The 13,771-nt window shown below is 57.8% G+C and overlaps 6 protein-coding genes across 6 annotated transcripts; 3 read left to right on the top strand and 3 right to left on the bottom strand.

Annotated features, from left to right (window-relative positions):
- Positions 1-181: 181 nt before the first annotated feature.
- Positions 182-3,855, bottom strand: SPRG_02971 (hypothetical protein). The gene is made up of 13 exons (XM_012341553.1): positions 3,749-3,855; positions 3,632-3,699; positions 3,170-3,580; positions 3,015-3,122; positions 2,636-2,972; positions 2,285-2,592; positions 1,928-2,238; positions 1,408-1,864; positions 1,224-1,345; positions 981-1,171; positions 802-928; positions 553-751; positions 182-494 (listed from the first exon to the last, which is right to left on the bottom strand). The coding sequence occupies exons 1-13, from the start codon at positions 3,836-3,838 to the stop codon at positions 236-238; spliced, it is 2,988 nt and encodes a 995-aa protein (XP_012196943.1). The 5' UTR covers positions 3,839-3,855; the 3' UTR covers positions 182-235.
- Positions 3,856-4,402: 547 nt separating this feature from the next.
- Positions 4,403-4,830, bottom strand: SPRG_02970 (U6 snRNA-associated Sm-like protein LSm6). The gene is made up of 2 exons (XM_012341552.1): positions 4,616-4,830; positions 4,403-4,563 (listed from the first exon to the last, which is right to left on the bottom strand). Exons 1-2 carry the CDS (start codon positions 4,815-4,817, stop codon positions 4,538-4,540), a joined length of 228 nt encoding a protein of 75 aa, XP_012196942.1. The 5' UTR covers positions 4,818-4,830; the 3' UTR covers positions 4,403-4,537.
- A 380-nt stretch (positions 4,831-5,210) lies between these two features.
- SPRG_02969 (hypothetical protein) lies at positions 5,211-7,467 on the top strand. The gene is made up of 3 exons (XM_012341551.1): positions 5,211-6,131; positions 6,184-6,339; positions 6,389-7,467. The coding sequence occupies exons 1-3, from the start codon at positions 5,232-5,234 to the stop codon at positions 7,424-7,426; spliced, it is 2,094 nt and encodes a 697-aa protein (XP_012196941.1). The 5' UTR covers positions 5,211-5,231; the 3' UTR covers positions 7,427-7,467.
- SPRG_02968 (hypothetical protein) lies at positions 7,416-10,192 on the bottom strand. Its single transcript, XM_012341550.1, has 11 exons — positions 10,106-10,192; positions 9,857-9,964; positions 9,720-9,806; positions 9,510-9,666; positions 9,313-9,463; positions 8,767-9,266; positions 8,566-8,721; positions 8,338-8,516; positions 8,030-8,287; positions 7,663-7,985; positions 7,416-7,611 (listed from the first exon to the last, which is right to left on the bottom strand). The coding sequence occupies exons 1-9, from the start codon at positions 10,174-10,176 to the stop codon at positions 8,227-8,229; spliced, it is 1,470 nt and encodes a 489-aa protein (XP_012196940.1). The 5' UTR covers positions 10,177-10,192; the 3' UTR covers positions 7,416-7,611; positions 7,663-7,985; positions 8,030-8,226.
- Positions 10,193-10,711: 519 nt separating this feature from the next.
- Positions 10,712-11,130, top strand: SPRG_02967 (hypothetical protein; the record flags this gene model as incomplete). Its single annotated transcript, XM_012341549.1, has 1 exon — positions 10,712-11,130. Exon 1 carries the CDS (start codon positions 10,744-10,746, stop codon positions 11,128-11,130), a length of 387 nt encoding a protein of 128 aa, XP_012196939.1. The 5' UTR covers positions 10,712-10,743.
- A 668-nt stretch (positions 11,131-11,798) lies between these two features.
- SPRG_02966 (hypothetical protein) lies at positions 11,799-12,200 on the top strand (the record flags this gene model as incomplete). Its single annotated transcript, XM_012341548.1, has 1 exon — positions 11,799-12,200. The coding sequence occupies one exon, from the start codon at positions 11,799-11,801 to the stop codon at positions 12,198-12,200; it is 402 nt and encodes a 133-aa protein (XP_012196938.1).
- Positions 12,201-13,771: the final 1,571 nt, after the last annotated feature.

Raw genomic sequence — 13,771 nt, 5'->3', positions numbered from 1 at the left:
GTTTAAACGCGTCCACCACCGCGTTGCAACGTTTCGACGCGCCGCTTCCACTCCACCTGCTCGCCCTTGCTACACTATGTCGTCCTGCCGATAGATAGAGTACTATGAAATGCGATCGCGTGGCTGCTGCGATGCGACGACACCTGCGGCGAATCCACTTTTGATAAACGCGTCCAAAAGACCCATTGAACGTTGAACGTAGTAGGTTGCAGCCTTTACCCGATCCTCTGTAGGCTTAGGAAAAGTACCCGAGCCGGCCGCGCGTCGCCTTCTTCTTCATGGACCAGAGACGCATCGAGCCGTCTTCGGCGCCGGCGACGATGGTCTGGCCGTTGGAGCTGACCGTGATCGTGGTCACCGGTCGCTTCTTGCCATGGCCGATCGACACGATGCACTTTTTTTCGAGCTCCATGCTCTCGGTCTGGAGCTGCCAAATGTAGAGGCCGCCGTTGGACGCGCCCGTGATCGCGTACGTCCCGTCCGAGACCATGCACCTACGTCGTCGTCGTCTTAGCCATCTCCCGCGGCAAGGAGATGCGATGGAGCATGTACTGGACGTTGGCGTCGTCTGGAAGCCGCAGCCGCGCCTGCTCAACACCGTCGGTCGAGACAACGAGCAGCTCGCTCTCGTCGGTCGCGCACACGAAGTGCGTACCGGCCATGCCAAAGCTCACGGCCACAACACGGTCCGCGCCCGTCGCGACGCTGGCAACACATGCAGTCGAGCGCAAGTCCAAGAGGCATACGACACCTACAACCATCGGACCGTCACACGACCACGTCTCTCTGCCTGCGTAGTACCGGTCGCTGTGCCCACGACGGCCACGGAGCCGTCCGAGTTGACGTCCAAGCACGTGATGGGCGCGCCGGCGTCGTCCATGACGGCCACTGGCGTCGAGAGCATGCCCGTCGGCCCATACTGCCAGAGCTACGCGCAGGCTGCAGCAACAATCTTATAAGGCAAGCATCGGATATGGTACCTTGACGGCCCCGGCGACGTCGGCCGTGACGAAGCGCGCGTCATCGAGGACCGCGAGCCCGACGACGGCGGCACCGGCCGGCAGCTTCCCGACGCGGCCAGTCTCGAGCGCGACCATGTACACGCACGCATCCAGAGCTGCGAAAAACACAAATTTCTCGTCCGGCGACACGTCGCACGCGACCGCCGCGCCTAGCACCATGACATCGTCGCGTCATGCTCATGCTCATGTCGTCGATCGTACCGCCGCAGGTGTAGCTACGACGCACCGAGCCGTCCGACGTGGCCGAGAGCTTGAACGTGCCGTCGCGGGCCGTGGAGAAGGCGTACTTGCCGTCCTTGGAGAGCACACACGCCGTGAGCGCTCTAGGACCTCGTGCATAAGATGCGTGTCCAGAACTACGATCGTAGTGAGGAGGAGGACGTACTGCGAGTGAAAGTAGTGGGGCAGCGACTCTTCCCACATGCTACCGCTCGCGGGGCTCTGGCTGTCAAAGGTCCAGCCCCAGTTTTTGCGCTCGAGGCGACGACGCAAGCTCGCTTTGATGCCGTTGAGGCTCAGCGTCGGTCGCGCGAAGCCAAAGACGCTTCGACGCGCCGACGTTGGCGTCGACGATGCTTCCTTGTCGGGCGACGGTACCGGCGACGGCACGGGCGGTGCGGACGCCGACGGGACGATCGGTGCAGCGTGGACGACGGGCTCGGACGGCGCGAGCTCGAGGGTCGCGGCGGCAGCCACGTCCGCGCGGCTTGGGTGTGGCGAGAGAAAGAGAAGCTTGGGCGTTTGGCCAAACTCTTGGATCTGCGCTTCGAACGAGCACTTTTCAATGGGATCCGAAATCGTCTCGAGGTTGACCGCCCCCTCGTACGACAGGTAGTAAAAGACTATCCCAGGTAAGACGTTGACACACAGACAGCACAACGCGGCAGAAGGAGTCAGGTACGTACGGTTGTTGGCGGCGACCGCTGCGTCGCCTTGCTGCTTGAACCCAAAGATGAGGTCGATCCACTCGTGCAGATGGGCCGAGACATGCTCGCTCTCGAGTGCCTCTCGGAGCTTGGCCACAAACTCGCGCGGCGAGTGCGCCCACGGCGGCAGCTCGACGTCACCGACACGCTCCAATTGCTGGGTCGTGCCCAAGTCGAGGTTCTTGACGTTTGAGAGCCACTCGGGGGGTGCGTCGACGTCGTAGAAGGCCGGGATGAGCTCCTTCAAGTCGGCGTGGTTGCTCAAGCAGCTTTGCCACGTGCCATGGATGCTACTCGAAGATGCGCGTTCGATCCCAAAAACGAGGTTGGTCTTACCTCTTGAAGAGCCGGTCCGCGGCGTCAAACTTGCCATTTTGGAGGCACAACATGTACTCGGGCGCCATGCGTACGAGGTAAAAGAGCACGTAGCCGGGCGTCGAGTAGTGGGTGCCATAGAGGAACGGCGGCGGGAGGCCCTCGGCTTCCATGCCCGACGGCATCGCTTCAAAGCGCTGCTGAAAGTATGCCAGGCGGTCCGGGTTGAGCGCGCCCACGGGCTTGGAGAGGTCGCGAAACGTGCTTGCTTTGGTCAAGTCGAGCTCGCTGCTCGTGTAGTCGGCGACGACCCACGGAAAGACCGGGTACTACGTAGAGATTTGTACAAAGATCGAGCTCTGATGCACGTACTTGGGTGAGGTCGTTGACCGTCCGCCCGGCTTGGTCGTTGAGAAACGAGAGGTACTCAAAATTGGAGACCGCACCGGCTTGCCACTTGGCGAGCATGTCGGGGATCTTGGCCGCATCGCCAATGTGCGCCACGTTGGGCTGGAGAAGGTCGTAGATCTCGTCGCGGTCGACCATCGTCTCGAACGAGTAGAGGTGGCTCGCGCCGTCGTCGAGCCGCACCTCGAGACCGCACTGCTTGAGCATGTGTCGCCGCTTGTGCAACGCCGTCACTTTGGTGTACGCAAAGTTAAGGACGGGGTCGCCAACGTTGTTGACTTGTGCTGGCTGAAAGTAGACCCTACTTCTCGATGAGACGAGCATTTTCGCAACGCCAGCGCACCGGAGGTTCGTGAGCATGAGCGTGCCAGGGTACTTGAGCAGCGGGACAATGCGGTTGACGACCTTGCCGCGTTTGAGCAGCGGCCGTTCGCGAAAGTCGGCGAGCAAGCTAGCGTGATCGTAATCGTTGCAGTTGGCGAGGATGAGAGGCTGTACCTCGGGTCGAAGACGTCCGTGTGGCGCGGGTCCAAGATCGGCGAGAGACGCATCTCCTCGTCAATCTTGTTGAGAATGCTCTTCGTGTGCGCCAGTGCATAGAGCGGCGCGATCGCGTCGACCACGTCGTGGACCTTGGAGTGCGCGAACGAGAAGATGAACTTGGAGCTCATGACGCTCGAGTCGGCGAGCACGCGCGGGACATACGGGTGGTCGAGCCCGCGCTCCTTCATCTCGACAGCAAGCCCGCACTCGAACGAGAGGTAGATCTGCTTGGTCTCGTCCTCAAAGATCTCGCCGCTCGGCGGGAGCGCCATGTCACGGAAGGGAAACTTGAGGATCGGCAAGATCGGGTCTTGCGGCTCGAACATGAGGCTGCGCGTGCAGAGCTTCAAGCGGCCTTGCACCTTGCTACGGAAGATCGCAATGAGAGATAGAGAACGCGGCGCATGGGCGGCGCACCGCTGCTTGCAGTGGTGGAAGGTGAGGCACGTGAAGACCGGATCGGGGTACCGGAAGACGCTAAAGTCCTAGTGTTCGCCGTCGCCTCGAGGTGCATGCGCAAGACTATGGACTTACATCGAGAAAGTACTCGCCGTCCTCGAGCAGGAGCAGGTTGAAGCGGCCCTGGACCGTCTTGGCGCCCGGCGTCGATTGTCGCCCGAGCATCGCGACTTGGTTTCTGGGAAAACCTTCGCATAACATGTTGCAGGTTTTTGATGGCCGATATCCGGAACTTTGGCGGTAACCGGAATGTATATCTATTGATACAGGTCTATCCGGTATCTCGACGGCAAACGGCAGCCGCGACGCGGCCGCGATCTTCGATGGCGATGTGCAGTCCCATCCTAGGACTACCGCGCCCTCGCGATGCTCATGGCGCTAGTAGGCGTGCTAGATGCTGCAGTTGAGAGTTGCTGGCGAACTGTGGTCTAGGTCATAGCGATGCATGCTAGGAGCACTTGGCTCGTGGCCATGTAGATGGTGCAGCTTGGGCGATGACGTATAGCGTCCTTTTGCCCAGCGTCGCGACCACAGAGACACGGAAAACGCATCCAAGAGCTACGAGACGAGCGACGCCTTATAGGATCCACCTCTTCTGGTGTAGCATGCGAGGTAGCCTCGAGGCACGGATTTGCTACGAGCTTCTGAACGCGCCCTTGCTGGGCTACACTACAGCGTTCGAGACATCGTGGTCTTTTCGGACGGCGCCGAAGACGTCAAGAAGCCATCAAGACAATCGTTTCCGGAACAGCGATGGGCGGAAGAAGGCCAAATGAAGGGCCATGGGTCGAGAGAGGTGGTGTGGGATTGCTAATATAGAGAGATTTGACCGCAGCGCCCTGACCAGCGCGGGTTTCATAGAGTCTACTTGGACGCCGAGATGTACAAGACTAGCGCACAGCGGCCATGAGCCAATATGAGTGCGGATGGCGAGCGACGTACCGTTGTTGCCGCGGATGAAGCAGTCGCCGTACTGCGCCTTGAGCTGGCCGTTGACGTACTCCTGGGTCTGCTCCATGGCGATGTTCATGAAGCCGTCGAGGCAGGCCAAGATACCCTTGTACTCGACGCCGTTGTTGAGCTTGACGTCGACGGGGCGGCCAAGGACGCTCTTGAGGAAGTCGGACGGCGCTTTCTTCTCCATGCTTTTTTCGGTCTGGCATCCACACAGGGCGCCTCTCAAATCCTATACCAATCCTGATTGTATACATTGTCGCAGTATTTCACCGAATTCCCACGAGCATCTGCACGCGGATTGGCTAAAAATCACTTCGGCATATAATTTACTGGTTCCTTTGCAGATGCCGTTTGCTGTCCACGGATCCAATAACTTCGCGAGGCTAGAGACTAGTACATGGCTGGCTTGGTTCGATGAGCAGCATGCATTTCCTGAGCGTCAAGTATCCTTTCATTGCCCTTCAAACTGAACAGGACAATGCAAGTGATATGATTGGACAATTAATTGCCAATGGCCTTGGGCCTTGCATGTTTTACACGGTGGTTTCTTCAATTATTTTCCACCGCAGTGGTGGGTTTTGCCATTTGCACCGAGCCCAGCATGAGCGACGACGAGATCGACCCGCTGGACGCGTTCATGGCCGGAATCGAGGCCCAGGTCGAGGTCGAGAAGGCAGAGCGCCGGCCTCGGATCGAGCGATGTACCTTCGAGGAGGAAGAGAAGGACGCGACGACGGCCAAGGCCATGCCCAGCGCTGCCCAAGTGTTTGAGGAAGACGTCGAGGACCGCATGAGCAAGAACCAAGACATGCAAGAGATCGAAGCGCTCGACCACTCGAAGATCGCGTATGAGCCATTCCGGAAAGCGTTCTTCAAGCCGACCATTGCAATGACGCCAGAAGAGGTGCAAGCGGCGCGGCGCGAGCTCGACATTCGGGTCGAGCTGCCGGTCGGGTGCGACGACGTGGGGCCGATCCGATCGTTCATGCACGCCGGCTTTAGCCGCCAGATCCTCGCGTTGCTCATGAAGCATGGTCTCGAAGCGCCGACGCCGATTCAGTCCCAAGCGTTCCCGCTGGCGCTTTCGGGGCGCGACCTCATAGCGATCGCGCAGACCGGGTCCGGGAAGACGCTCTCGTTCGTGCTGCCAATGATGGTGCACATCATGGACCAGCGGTATCTCGAGAAGGACGAGGGACCGATAGCGATTGTGCTCTCGCCGACGCGGGAGCTCGCCCATCAGATCTACGTTGAAGCCAAGAAGTTTAGCATGGACGCCAACTGCGCAGCCATTTACGGCGGTGCGGGCAACAAGTGGGACCAGATCCAGTCACTCAAGAAGGGCGCGGAGATCGTCGTCGCGACGCCTGGTCGCCTCCTCGAGCATCTCCGGAAGCGCGTCATCAAGTCCCTTTCTCGGGTCACCTTTGTCGTCCTTGACGAAGCCGACCGCATGTTTGAGATGGGCTTCGAAGCACAGCTCCGGTCCATCTTGGGGCAGGTACACGAATCATCTCCCATCATCGTCCCACCCACCTCTCGTTGTGAGGTAGATTCGACCCGATCGACAGACGCTGCTCTTCTCGGCGACCTTTCGCAAGCGCATAGAGGCTTTGGCGCGCGACGTGCTGACCAAGCCCGCCAAGATCATTGTGGGGACCGTCGGGCAGGCCAACGATGAAATCAAGCAAGTCGCGGTTGTGCTCCCAGTAGGTCTTGTATGTTCGATCAACGTCGTATCAACCACGACTTATGTAGAACCCCGCAGCCAAGTGGAATTGGCTCATTGCAAAGCTTCCGGAGCTCGTATCGCAAGGAAAGCTCCTCGTTTTTGTCAGTAGCAAGGCTGGCGTGGACGAAGTCTCGACGAACCTCAACGACCACCCGATCAAACTCACTTGCGTGTCGCTCCACGGTGACAAGTCGCAGTACGACCGATCCGACGCGCTCCATCGCTTCAAAACGAGCGCGTGTCCGATTCTGATTGCAACGGACGTGGCGGCGCGCGGTCTCGACATCAAGGACGTTCGCAACGTTGTCAACTACGACGCAGCCAAGTCGATCGACACACACGTGCACCGCATCGGGCGCACGGGCCGCATGGGCGTCGACGGCGTTGCGCCAGGCACCGCGTATACGCTCTTGACACCGAACGACGTCGAGTTTGCCGGCCACCTCGTCAACAACATGGACGGCTCGCGCCAAAGCGTCGTCGGCTCGGACCTCCTCCACCTTGCGGCGCGGTCTCCCCACTTTCATCGCCGCCACGCACCGCGCGCTTCCCATCCGGACGATGACGACGACGACGAGATTGATGCCGTCGAGCGCGAGTATGCGATGGCCATGACGCAACCAAAGTCCAAGCAGGAGCAGCGCCAGGGCCTCGGCTTTGGTTTTCAGAGCAAAAAGAAGGGCGGACCACCCGCAAAGCGAGGCATGGGCCTCGGATTCGTGGCGGCGTCCAGTGCCAGCAAAGCCAGCGCGGCCGCTCCGATGTGCATCGAACAGACCTTTGGCTTTGTACGGGGCTCAGCCCCGCCGGCGCACCACCCACCTCCAGCGTACCACCCTCCACCAGCGTTCAGCCCACCTCCAGCGTACAGCCCTCCACCAGCGTACAGCCCGCCGCCCGAGTCCCGTCCCGCTGCTGTCGTAGGTAGCAGTAGTAGCAGTAGCGGTAGTGGTCTCGCCCATGTGCCCGAGCGGAAACGCAGTCGGTGGGGTATGCGCGAAGCCGACGCGGTCGTCGAGCCCGCGCCCCGGGTCAAGAAGAGTCGATGGGGGCCCGCGACGTAATACGATTGCAATCCTTTCAGCATTCTCATCATCATCACGCAGGGCATGGAGCATGCCGATGTGTATAAAAGCGAAAACAAGTCCTGACGTCCTACATACGTTGTGTACACTACCGTGCTCACGTCGATGACGGGCTCGGCGGCGGCGCGTCAAACGACGCAAAGTTCTCGACCACTGGCGGTGCGCTAGCAGAACAATGGCGGTATGAGCAACAAGAGGCCATCCAGTAGCACTACCTGACGCTAAGCGACTCAAAGTCGGCCCACGACGCATCGTTGAGCGTGTGCGTGTCCGACGCCATGATCGCGTCGTCGTCGTCATCCGACGAAAGCACGGGAATGCCGGCGCTCATGCCGTACGCCGCGCGCGGGTCAAACTCTGTGAAATCTTCGTCTTCGTCGCTGCTACTGCTGTCGTGGATCATGGCCGGCGGGTCGTTGTCGTGCGGCAGGTCAAAGTCCGTGTCAAACGAGTGGTGTCCCTGCTCCTGCATCATGTCGGCAAACTGCGACGACGTAAACTGATGGTCAAAGTGCATCATGCTGCCGTACGCATCTTCCTACGCAAAGCGTTTTGAGATACAACCTCACGGCTGAAGCGTACGTCGTGGTGCGAGACGACGCTGTGCATCGACGTGGTTTCCTTCTCGTTGATGGCGCTGAGAGTCGTCTTTACAAACGCCTCCCACTTGGGCCAGAGCGGATCGTTCTCGAGGTGGTCGACGATGCTGTCAGCGTGCGTCATATCGTTGAGCGAGCCGCGGGCATCCGTGCCACGGACCTCGTCCGTCACGGTCGTAATCATATTGGAGATGCGCAGCAAGTGGCCCATATAGCCCTTGGCGTTGCCGTTCGTGACGTCCTATTGTAGGCGTTAGACGACGCATCGAGAGGAGTTGTTTGTCGTCGTACCGCGTTTTCTTCATACGTCTGCATGATGCGTCCGAGGAGGTTCGACTGCTTGAGAAGGCCGACCTGAAGGTCCGAGCCGCCGCTGGCAAGGATGCCAATGACCATGCTGTCGATCTCAGCGTGCAGCATGTTGACGGCCTCAAACTCAAAAAGAGGTCCAAGCACGTGCAGATCGCATTCTGCACGGTACACGTCAGAAGTGCAATTGAGTGGGGATGAAGACCGCACCTCGGCGAGAATCACCGCGTCAATGACACGGTACTTGGCTTGCATGAGGAGCACCAAAAGCCCCACGAGCTTGAGCCGGCGAAGACCCAAGCGCGGCACAGTCTGGTATTTGGTGTTGACGCGCGTACCCGCGTCGTCCTTGAGTGCTCTGCAAATCTATCGCTTCCGTGAGAGGCAAACTTCACAAGAATGGTATTGTACTTGGGGAAGGCGCTCGACCGTCGCAGAGATGACCACCGAGACCGTCTCGGGCGTGGTCGAGCTGTAGTGGGCGTTGGCGTGGCGCGTCAAGAGCGCCGAGAGCACCGTAAGCGCCGACGTCATCGACGACATGACCGGCGTCCCCGTCGGCAGCGCGAGATCCAGGATCGAGTCGATGATTTCCTTCGTTTCAATGTGCTCGACGAGGGTCAGCGACGGCGGGTTGGACGTGTCCGAGCTCGACCGCGTGCCGTAGTGGATGATGTCGGCCAAGATTTCGGCCGTGTGCTTGTGAACGTCGCTGTCGACAGCTACCGTCTCGCCATTGACCTCCTTCGTCGGCTTCAGATTCGCGACAAGGTAGTCGATGACGCGGCGGTCCGACTGCCACAAAAGCGTCTTCTTGGCCTCCGGCGTGCCCATGATGCTGTCGTCGTCGTTGGAGGAGTACCAGTTGTTGGACGCATACGGATGCGTAAAGTCGACGTCGTCCAAGTAGTCTGTCGTTCATGTGAGCCACCATGGACATGATATGGAAAACGCAACCTGAATGGTACGGCTGCATGAGGCGCTTGAACATCTCGGCGATCGAGAACGAGAGCGTATGGGCCATAAATCCTTGCAACAGCCAGTCCGCGTTCTTGTTCATGAGCGTCGTCATCTCTTGTGGCTTGCGAATCATGAGCAGCGAAATGACCTACACGCGCATTGCAGGGACGGGGCAGGACCCGTGGCAAGGATACCTTTTCAAAGTAGCCGGCGAGGCGCGAGTCGAGCGGTGACGGATGCTGGAGGAGCTTAAACAAGTCCTCGACGATTGCGCCGTCGGCCGCGGTCGAGAGCGTCTCGGTGATGCACATGATATCGCAGCACAGCACCTCGCACGACATGAACGGGTACCTAGGCGAAAAGGCCACGTGAGCACGACGGTGTGGATACATGCATCTTCGCACTTGATGGCCTTGAGGTCGCTTTCGCCGTCTTCGGGCGTGCGCGTAATGTAGTAGACCATCTTGCGCACCGACTCCTCCGTCGACAAGCTAATGGACATCATCATTCTCCGCCGGTCGTCGACGACGTGAGAACGTACAATTGCAGGAGCTTGACGTTGCGCGTCTTCACCTCCTGGATGAGCTCGTCTTCCTCAAGCACTTGCTCGAGCGTAAAGTCATCGCGGTCAAGAAGGTCGGCCAAGGGGCTAGAAGGAGGTAGCACGTCGCATGAGCCAGACGTTACGATGGATCGCCGCCCCTCGATGGCTGGCAGCGCATGGGCGAGGAAGCGCGCCATGCCATCGCCGCTTCCAGCCATCATGGCGGTTGCATCAAGATGCATCTACCTCGAGATGTTGAAGAGGGTCGCGGCCTTGGACCAGACGCTGCCGCTGTCGTCGGACGCGAAGAATGACATGGGGCTTCCTTCCGATTTTAGGGGAAATTTTGCAAAGGCTTTTCAGGAGGGAGCTCCTATGGTGTATTTCATATGCCATACAGATATACAATTTATTTAGATTAATCAACCTTTGGTACCCCACACAAGGTAAATCCGCAGGTCGTATCCACGTCTACGTTGGGGATCCCGCTTCGCTGTCAATGGCATCATACAAACAACAAGACGATTTCAACGCCGGGTCCATAAAAATGTTTGGCTGGGGCGCTCGAGAACCTCATATCAGCATGGTGTTAGTATGTATTCTCACAGGTTTGACACCTCTAGGAATACATATATGAACTATCGAATATGAGGGGTACTGAGAATGACGATCGATAAACATGAGTGGTGGATGTCGGGCGGGCTGGACGGTGACCGAATGGTATACAGTAACGCTGTATGGAAAACCGCCCGAGAGACAAGCATTCACGCTTGCGGCCAGCCGGTGCAACGTTGACAGACGCGCGTGCACAAGATGTCACGCACGGTCGGATCTCACTTTTCCATTGACCTCGTCCGCGTCACAACACCCAGAAACCTACGAAAATGCTCGGTGAAGACGATGTTTCGACCCGCGAAATCATGTACGATATTCTCGACGCCCAGCAGCACGACCCGACAGACCCGACGTTCCAGAAGCGACTCTACGACCGCCAGCGCAAGCGCGAGTACCGCAAGCAGGTGCCCCATGAGATGCGGTACCTCAAACAGCGCATCGAAGAGCTCGAGGCGCATCTGGCGGCGCTCCAAGCACAGCGCGAGAACCAAATAACATCGGAAGAAAAGTCCGCGCTCTCGATCTCGTGGCAGGTCGTTGCCACCGTCTTTGAAGAGGAAGCCCAGCACGCGCTCATCGAGAACCAAGCGCTTCGCGAGCGCCTCCACGAGATGAACCAATGGGTCTACGAGTACGTGCAGCAGACGCCGCCATAAACAACACAACTTATTTATGTTTTGACGCCGCGTGAAGATTGCCTTGCAGGAATGTGGACGATGGTGTAAGGATACAGTTAGAAGGTTAAAAGGCTAGGAGGTGTGCACGCTAGCCTCAATCTAGCGTCGTCGCCGTGCATCGTGTTGAGGTTTGTCAACGAATTTGGTCTGGCGCGAGAACGAGTAGTGCTGTGTTTTAATCACCGCCGTTTGGTATATTGCAACGCTGTAACGATGTCTGCGCCTATGCCGCTTTATTTCGGTTCTGGCAGCGCAAGTTTTACCTGTTTCTATGAGTAGTGTTTCCGTGAGGCGCATTGGATTTAAGCTGCGTTGGCGTCTGCTTGCTCCAGAGCGATGCAACGGACCTTCAAGCACGATCTCAGTCAACTGTGGACCTCCATTCGCATGACATGTGTCACCGAGGAGCAGGTCTTCGGGACACAATACGTCCATTTTCGACGACGACGCTCCAGTCTGCCGGTTCCTCGTCCACCGATCGGATGAATGAGCGTCTTTTGGGCTGAGTGAACGTCTTCTCCCGTTGCATTCATGCATACAAATGCCAAGTGTGGTGACCCCTTTGGCGTATGCGTAACGGGTGGAATGCTCCCAGCTGGAGAAAGGACCAAATCCAGCACGTCGATCGTCTTTTCGTATTGGACAATATGCTGCAGGAAGACGACTTATCCACGCGCGAGATCCTGTATGACATTGAGGACGCCCGGCGACACGACCCAGCGGACCCCAAATTTCAGAAGCGGCTCTTTGAACGGCAACGCAAGCGCGAGTACCGCAAGCAAACGCCGCACGAACTTCGGTACCTCACGCAGCGCGTGGCCGAGCTCAAGGCGCAAATCGATATGATCTTAAATGAGCGTGCGGTGCAGCGGTCTGCCTTGTCCTGGAAAGACGTCGCGGCGGTCTTTGCGGCGCAGGTCGACGAGGCGATTGCCGAGAACAAGTCCCTTCGCCGCCAAATCGACGAGCTTACTCTTATCCGCGACGAGCTCCAGCACTACATTCTACCAGCCACGAGTTCAACAGAAGCTTTTGATGCGCTTGAGTAACTATCGAAAAAAAGGGTGCTATAGTGCACAAACCAACAGTGTTCCTTGAGCACAATTCGTGATGAACTGTGCCCGAATGCTCGATATGCTTGGGGAATTGCTTGGAAAATCCTACTCGTACGTTTTTGTGACGATTGGACTGGGACTTCTGTTGCTTGAACGCGTGTGTCGTTCACTTGCACTGCTGGACGAGTAACTCGCCGCCAAATCCACGCGATGATAACAGCACCGACGAAACTACGTAAGAGGGGGCTCATGCACGATTATGTACTTGGAAAAGCCATCACAAAAAGACTCAGAACGAATGGACTCCCGTACGATTATGATGAGAGATGCCATACCTTAATACGTGTTTGACGTCAATAAGATTGGCTCTACGATCCATGTTGTTTGGCTGCTCGATCGTCAATTAGTTGGCTTGGTATAAAGAGAACGTCGTCGACGTGATCTGAAGCGGACTTGGCAATGCCGCTAACGCTGACGGACTTGGCACGTGCGCGCCGTCGTTGCTCCCCACGGAGTTGTAGGCGCCTGTCGTGAGGCGCCAATCGCCTTTGGACCCAGACCTCGCCAAGTGGCCAAGGAAGTTTCAAGGGCCCTCTCACGACCTTCAAGATAGAAGGAATTCCTCGCTGGATGGACGCGTGTCGACCAAGGACCCGCGCAACGTGGCGTCCCGGCGGTGCATCGGTGTGAGACTCCGATCCCTCAAGGCATTCGAGCCAATCCAAGGCCAGACAGCTGTCTGGTGCTAGCGACGCCTTTTGGCAGGCTGTAGACGTAGACAACTGACGTTAATCACATCCCTTTTTACGACTGGAGACGACTGAGCTACATCCCGCCGTGGACCCGTGTTCGGGCTTCACGACACGCCGTAGTGTAAGACACCAGCGGCCATGAAGAGCAGCGTGATGCCACCGACAGCGAGTTTGTCTGATGGCTTGCGCGTTTGCACTTGGGACTGGTTGGGATGGTCGTTCGTTGACATGATAGAGGGCGTCGGGGTCTGCTGTTGAAGGAAATTTGCACAATGACCCAGCGAGAGCACCGGCACTTTCACGCACCGCACGAAAATTCTATCTCTATCTCCAAATGGCTCGCACGCACGTTCTCTGAATCATTGTGCAGTATCACCGCGCCTGCTTGTTTGTTTCCAATTGGAATCGGCTCGAGCTTTTGTCGCACCAAACACGACCACTCGTCGGCAAGGTTGTCATTCTTTAGGCGACGGTTAAACGCGTGCCTCCTTCATCGCCCCCAGAAGCCTTACAGCGTCTCTGGCAACAATCAATTTCACCTTTTCTCTGAATATACCAATGACGGTTGCAACGTCCTCGGGTCAACCTGGACATCGACCGTGCCAGCATAGACTACTCGTCGGTTTGGGCTCTAATGGGGTTGACACGGCGTGTCCTTCCCGTACGCTATAGCACCGTCGAAGATTCTAGCGCAGCCAGGAGACCTCAAAATCACAGGGAAGCAAATTGAAGCAAGTTGGAACCGCATGATCCTAGCTCTGCGACCTCGTCGAAGTAAGTTTTTGGTAAAATACGACGTGCATCGCCTTCGTA

The sequence above is a fragment of the Saprolegnia parasitica genome (genome assembly GCF_000151545.1).
Source record: "Saprolegnia parasitica CBS 223.65 unplaced genomic scaffold supercont2.7, whole genome shotgun sequence".
Lineage (NCBI taxonomy): Eukaryota > Oomycota > Saprolegniomycetes > Saprolegniales > Saprolegniaceae > Saprolegnia > Saprolegnia parasitica.
The sequence above is the reverse complement of the archived record's forward strand: the minus strand, read 5'-3'. Positions and strand labels throughout refer to the sequence as shown.

Excerpts from the sequence above, each read along its gene's own strand:
- SPRG_02971 (XM_012341553.1), bottom strand. The coding sequence starts at position 3,838 with ATGCTCGGGCGACAATCGACGCCGGGCGCCAAGACGGTCCAGGGCCGC. Across the intron at positions 2,593-2,635 it reads CGGTCAACGACCTCACCCAA|TACCCGGTCTTTCCGTGGGT; the intron begins GTACGTGCATCA and ends ATCTCTACGTAG. Across the intron at positions 495-552 it reads CCAGACGACGCCAACGTCCA|GTGCATGGTCTCGGACGGGA; the intron begins GTACATGCTCCA and ends ACGACGACGTAG.
- SPRG_02970 (XM_012341552.1), bottom strand. The coding sequence starts at position 4,817 with ATGGAGAAGAAAGCGCCGTCCGACTTCCTCAAGAGCGTCCTTGGCCGC. Across the intron at positions 4,564-4,615 it reads CTTCATCCGCGGCAACAACG|TCTTGTACATCTCGGCGTCC; the intron begins GTACGTCGCTCG and ends GCTGTGCGCTAG.
- SPRG_02969 (XM_012341551.1), top strand. The coding sequence starts at position 5,232 with ATGAGCGACGACGAGATCGACCCGCTGGACGCGTTCATGGCCGGAATC. Across the intron at positions 6,132-6,183 it reads TCCGGTCCATCTTGGGGCAG|ATTCGACCCGATCGACAGAC; the intron begins GTACACGAATCA and ends GTTGTGAGGTAG. Across the intron at positions 6,340-6,388 it reads AAGTCGCGGTTGTGCTCCCA|AACCCCGCAGCCAAGTGGAA; the intron begins GTAGGTCTTGTA and ends CGACTTATGTAG.
- SPRG_02968 (XM_012341550.1), bottom strand. The coding sequence starts at position 10,176 with ATGTCATTCTTCGCGTCCGACGACAGCGGCAGCGTCTGGTCCAAGGCC. Across the intron at positions 9,807-9,856 it reads AACGTCAAGCTCCTGCAATT|CTTGTCGACGGAGGAGTCGG; the intron begins GTACGTTCTCAC and ends GATGTCCATTAG. Across the intron at positions 8,722-8,766 it reads CGGTCGAGCGCCTTCCCCAA|ATTTGCAGAGCACTCAAGGA; the intron begins GTACAATACCAT and ends CGGAAGCGATAG.